This window comes from Parus major, chromosome 9, assembly GCF_001522545.3.
Source record: "Parus major isolate Abel chromosome 9, Parus_major1.1, whole genome shotgun sequence".
In the NCBI taxonomy this organism is placed as follows: domain Eukaryota; kingdom Metazoa; phylum Chordata; class Aves; order Passeriformes; family Paridae; genus Parus; species Parus major.
Genome location: NC_031778.1, coordinates 7,961,416 through 7,971,539, shown reverse-complemented (window position 1 = coordinate 7,971,539; position 10,124 = coordinate 7,961,416). Strand labels below are relative to the sequence as shown.

The following is a 10,124-nucleotide window of genomic DNA, read 5'->3' as shown; positions in this document are numbered from 1 at the left end:
GGGAAGGCAACAGGCAAGGCTTTTTGGTGCAAGTGATAATCCAGTATGAAATATGCTCTACAGTTACCCATCTGGAAACCCTACGGTTCCCCTCAGATGGAAGTGTAGATTTTAATTATCTCTGCATGACAGATGTGAAATGAGAATATAGCTATTGCCATACGTTGCACGACTGGCTCCAGTGCCCACGGAGAGTGAGAAAACTGCAGCTCACAATTTAAACCTCCCAGGGGATTAGGCAGCTTGGCGTTTGCAGGATCTCTCTCTCCATGATGCCTACACAACTGTAGCCAGGCAGGCTCGCAGTGTGGGAAGCAATCCGTAACGCAGATGGAAAGTATTAACCCCCCCTTGTTTATTGGTGTGTCATGCACGGGGATTAGGACGACAATAAGGCAGATTTGCATTGCAGCAGAGTGCAGGCATATTTGCGTGCACTAAATATATTTCTCTACACAAGATTTTCTGACTCTTTGGGTGTCCCAATTCTCCTGTGAATTTAGCTGTCCTTTGAGTGTAAAGACTAGATTAAGCTGGGGCTAAAGGCTTGAGCTGCAGTGGCATGTGTTGTGAGGCTTTTAGGTATGGCTTCTTTTTCATTTCACCATTTGCTCATGCATTGGCAGCTAAATGCTCCAAAACCATGGGCTTTGTCCCAGGTAAGTACCATTACTTGCTAAAAGTAGAGGATGAGAATTGAGAGAAAGGTTAAAAAGCCTCTTCAGAGTCCCTGACCCTTCCAGTTAACTGTGGTGCCAACAGCCTTGCAGTGAAATTCAAGCTCTGCTGTAGTGCTGTGCTCAGGATTAACTGTGATTCCTGATGAGTGGGACACTTCATATAAGTCTGGTATATTTATTGCGAGGCTTTGTCTTTCATAGCTCCAAAGCAATTATCTGGTATTTACAGCCTGCTCATAGCTGTGTGCAGTTCTCGAGGTAGTTATTACACAGCTTTGTGCTGGAGCCAGCCACTGTGAGCACTGAAATTTGCTTTTACCCTTTGCTGTAGCCATGGGCTCTGGGAAAGGAACCCTTTGCTGTTGGTGGGGGCTTCTGAGCAATCTTTTGAACTTGGGTTTTCTTTTTAGACAAGAGTTGGAAGTCGGATTTTTAACTACTGCTCCTCAATTGTGGATTACTTTTGGCTTGCTCCTGCTCCCTGTGGCTACTGGGTCGTTGCTGGGGATGTGAACAGAAGCAGACAAGGCTGGAGAGCTGGTGACAGAGATCAGAGCTGTCTGGGTGATTGCTGGATTCCGTTCTGCTAACACTGAGCTCTGGGTTTGTCCTTGCTGTGGTGGTGATTTTCCAAAGAGCAGAACCCTGAGCCAGCCTGGCTGCAGCTCCCAGCACAGGCCCCGTGCCTGCAGGTTACCCTTGCTATTGCACAAGGCTGTTTACATAAAGGTGATGCCTGGGACTGTTTCCATCTCCAGCCTGGCACTGTGCTCGCTTGAAATTTAAATCAGCCCTGGTTTGGCAGGTGAGTGTGGAATAGGCTGGGCAAAAGCAGTGCCAGGAGGCTGCCAGGGGATCATGGCCTGGCACACGCGACACCTCTGCCCGCCCAGTGACCTTGAAACCGAGCCTGCTCCAGGGTGGGGAGGCAGCGGGACAGAGGGACAGAGGGACAGAGGGACAGCGGGACAGAGGGACAGCGGGACAGAGGGACAGCAGGACAGTGGGACAGAGGGACAGCGGGACAGTGGGACAGAGGGACAGCGGGACAGAGGGACAGAGGGACAGCGGGACAGAGGGACAGTGGGCAGGTGGGAAAACAGTGGGACAGCGGGGAAGCTCTGACAGGAGCAGGAAGCAAGCGAGGGCCTTGCTTTACTCATGGCTCAGCAAATGTGCAAGATCCCACCCACTGCCCAGCTGCACCTCCACCCTGTTCAGACAGGTACCTGTGTTTTTAACTTCTCCTTGTAGCACAGTTGGGAAGGGTCAAAACTGAAACTGAGACTGTTTTCTTCTGTTCCCTAAATTGCATCAACTACATCCAGGAAAGCAAGTCATGAGCTTGCTTATGATTTTGCATAGGAACTTAGATGGATTAGGAGGCTGGGGTCATGACAAACTGGAAAATTAAAGCAAGGAAATCCAGTGCTTGGTGCTTTGGTTCTTAATTCCTGCCAAAAGATGCAATATCCATTTGACTTCTAACAGAGTAGCTGGTTCTGCACTGGGGCACCAGCACACAGAGATGCTCCAGCCAGGAGAAAGCCTGGGTCAGCAGCATGTACCCAGAAAGTGATTTGCAAAGAAAACAGGTCGGAGAAGGCAGTCTCTGGGCAGGACAGAGTGGACTATGCTATGGGTGAGGTGCCTGCTACATCCCTTTTGACAGTATAACAAAGGCAACTTAGATTGTCTTGCATCACCCCTGTAGGCAGGCACAGAGGGAGAGCTATAGCACAGGACCAGAACGGAGCACAGACAGTACTGAGAACACAACAGCACAGGCTGTGATACTCTGGAAGTTACATCCCACTCCATTCACATCAAAAGCAGTGTTTTACTCTAAACACTGGTGTGCCTACCTGAGAGGATTCAGCTGATGCCTTTGTCTTACAAAGCAAAGAACATGGCCAGCAAGCCCATCACAAAACCTCATTCTCTATCACCACCCTGGAAAAGCAGAGGCATCTGCACTGCAGGGATGAAGAAGTGGGGAGGATTTCCAAAGACAGCAAAGACAGATTTGTACTGAGGAGCTGGTGCTTCAGGTTAATGAAATACAGAAAGGGTGATGTGTCTCACCTTGTCAGGAGACTTGCCTCTCCAAGCCTGGCCCTGCAGGAGTGGCTATGGTCCCCTGAGCATCCCAGGAGCACAGCCTCAGCACAGAGCTCAGTGGCAAGCCCTGCCTAACCCAGCTGGCCCAGGCATGCTGCAGCAATTGATCTTTTCCTGATCAGCTGTGGACACTTGGAGTGACACCACTTCCAGGCAGGATGTGATGCTGAGAGAAGGATGGGGCCCTGGCTGGTTTCAAGTACACTTTTGGACCACAAAACCCTGTCAGGCTTCTCAACTAATGCAAAATATTCTGCAGTTCATGGGTTGTCATGCTATCATTGCACATATTAAATTGGCTTCCAGTTAACTGTTTAGTCTGTTAGAAGTAGATATTGCAGGAGAAAGAAATTCCAGTGCCCAAAAGTCCCCCAGCACTAACTACATGCTTGTCACTCATTTACATTTACAAATATTGTAACAAATAGTCATCAGTAGACCAGTAATCTCTTTTTAAAATGCTTTTAAAAAAGCAGGATCCTTCTGGACAAGCCAAAGTATGGAGCTAGAGTGAGCAGGAGACATGGAGCCACAAGCAGGACAGCTTGGGAAGAGAGGGACTCATTGCCTTTGCATCAGTCATTTCCAAGTATCAATAGAGGATGCAAAACAAACAGACACCAAACTCTGAAAAATAGGTTTATTTAAAAATTTGAACCAAATAGTTTGCATTTATTGCATGAATTGCATACAGGTGGATATTATAAAAATACTTGTGAAGCATTTAGATACAATTTATAAAATCTTCATAGCATAAAATAGCTGTGAATCAGAACAGAAATTTTACACATACAGCTGCATGAATGTCCCTGACAAACTGTGCCTTTCTTGGGAGTAATTTCAATCCCCAGCTTAAATGCTCATCTTGCTGCCAAGTTTTTTCCCAGTTTTGTGATGTGGCCCCTCTGCAGGGCTCCCGTTGTGCACTGCACCTGTGTTCATGCAGCACTCTTAACACAAGGGGTTTAAAGGTGTTTTAAACCTGATGGCAGCACTTCTGTGGTGTATGGGAGGGAGAGAGGCTGAGGGTGGAACCCCATGGCTGTGCTGGCCCACATCCAGCACTCACCCAGGGGCAGGTGTGAGTGGCCGTGTGCCCTGCTGAAAGGCTCGCTGGAGCTGTTTGCATGCACATGGAAAGTCCACACAACCTGATACAGAACAGTTTATCCACAGCCTGAGCAAATCTGAAAATGGTTAAAATTTCTGCTTGCATTTCTTCTGGAGACTGGCAACCTGGTTTAGAGTGGTGCAGCTCGAAACATGTGCAAGCCTCACACTGCTCAGACAGAACTCCCAGCTACAGTTTTGGAATTACGATTATCCAGGCAGTCAAGGGATGGCAAAGCACCTCCTTTACATTACTCAGGTTCATTTTCCTCGCAGCCAGGAAGACAAGTGGACATGGTTAGAAAGCTGGCTCTCACTGTACATTCTGCCAGGCAAGGCACAGGGGCCAGGCTTGAAGCTCTGCAGCAACAGAATGGTGCATTTTCCCAGCCAAGCAGACCACATTCACTGCTGTATTTCTCAACAGCTCATTGGTCCAACAGCTGAAATATATTATATTAAATAAGCAGCCTGAGTTATAGGGATGACCTTCCTGTGGACACGCCTGCCTGCTATTCTACAAGTGTACACACAGTGTTGCAGGATGCATGGAAGACCAACTGTGATGTTGTGCAGCAGCAGAAAATGATGGCATCTTATCATTGTCACGCGCTGTAGTCACCAGAGTCACTACTCAGCTCCTTCCACAACGCAGTTTATGGACTCTACTTGTCACCCCTGCATGACAGGAAGGACTTTTTCCTTTCCCCTAGCCAGGGGAACTAAATCAGAGTTAAACAGTTTGAACTCAAGCCTCAGTGCTGTGATAATAACTCTGCTCAGTTGTTTGTAGACAAAGGATCCTTTAGTGGAGGCTTTCTTATTAACATCTAAGGTAAATTTGTTGTAAATCACAATAAAAAATTTGTGTTAGCTTTTCCTTCTCTTTTACATTTTGGGGGTTTTTTTTGTTAAATTGTAATAATGAGTAAAAACATCCACACATCACTGGCCTGGTCTGGCAGTGCCATCAGAAGGCACTATGAGCTCTGCCCAATGATGACATTTTGTTCTTGGCTGGTCACTTCTTCCCCCACCCCACCAGCCACGTTTTCCCTGGTGCCCCAAACCTGAGCCCTGCCTTGGTTTGCTCTACTCCTCCAGGAGCAGCCCCACAGCCAGGCAGGCAGAGGCACAATCTGCTCCCTAGCAACCCCAACCCCACAGCAAAACAGCCATTGCTACTGCTCTGACAGGGATTTTGGCTGTGTACTTGACATATTTAGTTGCTTGGGAAAGGGTATCTAACTATGGGACACAGTGGGGTCAGTGATTTCTAAGCCAAAGGTACCTGTGCTCAGCAATTCCCGTGACTCCTCCAAGTCAGATATTTTAGGCCAGTTTCTTTGTGTGGCAAGGGCAATGGTAATAGCTAAAAGGGTGACTTCTCTCAGAAGGTGCCAGAAGCTTCCCCTGTGTCCAACAGAACCATTGCCAGCTGGCTTCCAGACAGAGCCACTGCTGGCCAAGGCTGAGCCCATCAGTGACAGTGATGGCATAACCTCTGGCATAACAGAGTTAAGAAGGGAGGGAAAACCTGCACAACTGCAGGTGGACAGAGAAGTGAAAATATGGGAAAGAAACAACTCTGCAGATACCAAGATCACAGAAGGAAGAGGAAGAGGTGCTCTGGGTGCCAGAGCAGAGACTCTCCTGCAGCCCATGGTGTAGTCTGTGGTGAGACAGCTGTGTCCCTGCAGCCCATGGAGGTCCATGAGGAGCAGAGATCCACCTGCAATCAGTGGAGGGCTCCACACTGATGCAGGGTGATGCCCTAAGAAGGGTTTAAAGACCACACTGAAACAGGCTCCTGGCAGGACTTTTGATCCCTCAGGGGACCCACGCTGGATGAAGAAGTGCATCCCATGGAAGAATTCACACTGGAGACGTTTTTGGAGAGCTGTCTTCTGTGGGAGGGACCCCATGCTGGGGCAGGGGAGAAGTGTGAGGGGTCCTACCCCTGAGCAGGAAGGAGCAGCAGCAACATGTGATGAACTGACTGTAATGTCCATTCCCATCCCCCTGTGATGGTGGGTAGGAGGAGGTAGAGACTTCAGGAGGGAAGTTGAACCTAGAAAGGAGGGGTAGGTGGAAGGTGGTTGTAATGTTTGGTTTTATTTCTTATTATCCTACTCTGATAAGTTTGGTAATAAATTAAACTTACTTCCCCGAGTCATGTCTGTTTTGCCTGTGACAGCAAAACAGCTGAGTGATCTCTCCCTGCACTTGTCTCGAGCCAGGATCCTCTCCTTATATTTTCTCTCCCTGGAGAGAGGGGAGTGATAGAGCAGCTCTGGTGAGAACCTGACATCCAGCCAGAGCCAACCCCACCACACCAGTGCAGAAAGGCACAAAACACTTTTTAGTCAAGTCACCAGGGTGGATTATCACATCTCCGAAGCGGTGGTGCCGCAGGTGGCTCGCTGAGGAGGAGCTGTGCTCACATCAGGCCCAGCAGCTGGTGCAGCAGCGGCACAATCACGGTGGCCGTGAAGCCGACGGAGGAGTACGTTACAAACTTATAGGGCACCTCGACTTCCAGGCGTCTCCGGGCTTCCAGGTCACGAATGGGGAACTTGTAGTGATAGCCCAGCACGCCAAGGACCACGCTCTTCATGAGCCAGCGTGTCAGCAGGACTACCAAGATCCCTACGAAGAACCTGGCTAGCATAAACACCATTGTACTGGTGATCAGAGGAAATCCAGGCTGAACACTTTTGCTGGTGTAGGCTGAAGCAGCGTACTGATTGTTTAACCAAAATCCCACAGTTGCTCCGGCTGCTGCTCCTAAGATCGTAGTGGTGTCTCCCCTGGTCGGGCTGTAATAGTCTAGTTTGGGGTAGTTGTAACATAAGACAAGAGGCACAGCTATGGAAAACAGTGGGCAGAAGGGGCTGGTTAACAGCAAGTGATCTATAGTGTCCCACGCAGGATACAAGAGCACGAGCAGCACAGCTGAAATCAGTGCTCCTCCGATCACATCCTGTAAAGAAATCACATTTAAAAGGCTTTGTGAGACCTGGAAGGTAAACCAGGTACTTGGGTGATGATAAAGTACCAGTATCTGCATTGGTGGGGCCCAGCAGTGGAGGAACACCCTGAATCCAGTGATAGCATTATCCACGTGCAGGGACAACCTGAAGGCTGTGCTAAACAAAACAAGACAATCCATGAACCCAACCTTAGCTTATGCATATGCATGTGTCTGTGGACACACATTCTCCTCCTCACCTGCTTTCATGTTTTGAGGGCACTCTCCACCTACGACCTCAGAAAAGGCACACGCACAACTCCACCTCTGGGACAACACTGCAGTGAGCTGCCTTCACACAAACCCCTTCCCTCCTGTAACCCTGCAAGCAGTTTCATCACATCAGTGTGATTATCCCTTATTGCTCTGCATAAAGGGGAGATGCTGTCCTTTGTCAGAGACATGCTCCCATCCCAGAAACACAAGCTCCAGGGATGGAAAGTGCAGAGCTGTGGGACGTGGTGTGTGTGCCATGCTTTCTACCAGCAGTGGGAGGGAGGCACCTCCGGGCAGGGATACAGCAAGGAGAAATTTGTTGCCCAAGTCTCTGAAATCCAGCTTTTAGTACAGTGCCTGAAGCAAGCATATAGTTAAACCCTAATTTATTAACAGAGGCAAATAAGGTGTTTTGAGAACTTGATAGTTGTCAGCCACAAAGCTGAGAAAGGTGACAGGAGGTAGCCCCTAACAAAAACTATCTGTATGAGAGCAGACAGGGAAAAAGCAAGAAAACAAGTTTCCCTGGGCTGCCCTTCCAGTGTCACATAGAGGCAGCAGTGTTAGTACAGCCACAAAATGCTCTGCAAAAGCTGACATTAGTCACAGACAGAAATGTCCTCTTCTAAGACTATCTTTTTCATGAGTCACAACAGCTGACTACTACCATGCATGGTCACAGTCCAAAAATTATTTATGTGAACTCCACTTCGAGTTAGGCAGGAATGAGTTGACTTTTTTCACAACAGAAATATTTAATGACATTCTGGTAAATGCATTACTCCTATATGGCTGAACTGTTTACAACTTCCATTAGATTCACAGCACATTTGATTTTAAACAAATCAAATTTTAAACAACTCCTACAGCTATTTTGCATATTCCTAATAGAAATTTCCATTTATTCCCTCATCTGAAACATGAGGCTAGCCATGGAAATACAAAAACTTGATCACAGATGTCTAGTGTGTAAAATACCATTATATTATATACCTTTAGTTCACAGTAATTCATGTTTTGATGTCAATTCCTAGATGATACCCTTACACACAAAGCATGTTTTGGCCCAACATGAAGCAACTGGGGGCTGCTTCCAGCACTGACACTCAGAAATCCCATCCCTAATCTGTATATCCATTCCCCACACAGATGTTTGTCCACCTGATATTAGAAAAAAAGTCCTTAATACCCCTCTATGGGTAATCAAGGAGCAGAACTCAAAAGCTGTTCACATGCTTTTCTATTCCAATTAAAGCCATGTAACCAAACATTAACATTTCCTCACAAAAGCTTTGCTCAGATTTACCCAGCTGACTCCAGAAGTTCCCAACCCAGTTGCAAACACTGATTTACAAACCTGATTCAAGTTTTCTGAATTTTGTTATCCTCCCATTCAGCCCCAGTACAGTAATGTGGCTCTTGAAAGTTTCAAGCGGGACCCAGACACTCAGCTCTGCCCCTGATCAGTGGCATTGTACCCGTGGTCTCCAAACTGGGTGCACAAAGCAACCCATGGGGCCAGGGGGGGAAACAATTTTTGCATGTTCATAAGTAAAATAAAATGTGCATTTTTAAAAAGTAGTGCTTATTTCATCATTATCTTATATTTGTTATTTCTGTGTGCTTTGTGGACTCTCCCTGCTGTGTCCCCCAGAGCAGGACCTGAGTTTTTCCCTGGGCAGGAGCTGCTGTTAACACGCCCAGGAAGCACATTCTTGCCTGTCTGCCTGTGTAAACAGATTAGCCTCTCGCCAAGCCCGCAATTATAAAGGAATTTTTAAATAAGGGCAGGCACGGATTTTGCTCAAGGTGCAGTACTACCTGTAAAATTTAAAACCTCCAGTTGCCCTGCTGGGATGCTCCAGCTCCCTCAGCACAGACAGGTCCTCCCCAGGCTCCATCTACCTCCCCTAAAGCCCCTCCACAGCCACGCAGCTCAGCCCTGCTCCCACACAGCCCCAAACATCTGCCCTGCTTCCCCACTTTGCCAATCCCAGCAAGGAAAAGAACACTTTTCCTGTTCTCTCTGGTAGATGGTCACTTATTGCCTGAAGTTCCCTTACATTTCATTTAGTGTGAGACACTGCTCACACTCCTCAACTCCACTCCTAAGGACTGTACTACACCGCGTGTAAAGTACTGTGAATATGTTGTGTGTGTATCAGTTTTAAAGTATTGAAGATAATTTCAGGATTAATGGTGGTATGGAAAAACCTGAAATACAGCCCAGCAAAGGGGCAGGGTGGGAGCTTCAGAACACCCCCATCTCCCCCCCCTGTAGGAGGTATAATCAGAAATAAATGCATCAACACTAAATGGGTATATCTCAGGGGGAAAAAAACGCTTCAGGGTTTTTTGGTTATAAAAAGTGACCGTGCTGGTCAGCCCAGGATATTACTGATTGTAACTCAGGGCTGTTGCAGTGCCAGTGAGGTTCTCACTACATCAGCTGTGGTTCTGAAGGGAATGGCTTCAGTAGATGTGAGACAGGAAAGCTTGTTCACTGCATTGAGGCAGGGACCAAAAATTGGGCCAGTGTTTTAAGATGGGAAGCAAAACAATATTTTCTAAAATACAGCTCTCAGGACAAAAAAGACAAACAACAACAATTACCAGCCATATAATCTCCAATTGCTTTTTGCTTCTCAAAAATAACCCCTAAAAAAATACAGATTCACTGCTTCAAAATATGTCCAAATTTTTACTTTTTTTTACTTTGCCCTTTCCAGGTAACTCCAGATTCCCTCTTTACCAGGTCCTCAGACTCCATAGCTTAAAAGACCTATAAGAAAGGACCCTGTGTTTTCCCTGTTTTTCCACACACACGGGACACTGATGTTGAGGTGGTGGAGATGGGTGGCTGTAACTAAATTACCTGTCAGCAGTGCCAGTGCATTGCTGCCACCCCATTCTCTGGTTGGGTGATGTTCTCCTGTTAACAACAGCCCAGGCCATGCACATTTGCT

At 47.3% G+C, this 10,124-nt stretch overlaps 1 protein-coding gene across 1 annotated transcript in view; it reads right to left on the bottom strand.

Moving 5' to 3' along the window:
- Nucleotides 1–3,427: 3,427 nt before the first annotated feature.
- SGPP2 (sphingosine-1-phosphate phosphatase 2) overlaps nt 3,428–10,124 on the bottom strand; it is a 33,993-nt gene continuing 27,296 nt past the window's right edge. The window contains exon 5 of the mRNA XM_015638269.1: nt 3,428–6,894. Within this exon, the coding sequence (XP_015493755.1) occupies nt 6,352–6,894 (543 nt within the window). The 3' untranslated portion in view covers nt 3,428–6,351. The remainder of the gene's footprint in view (nt 6,895–10,124) is intronic.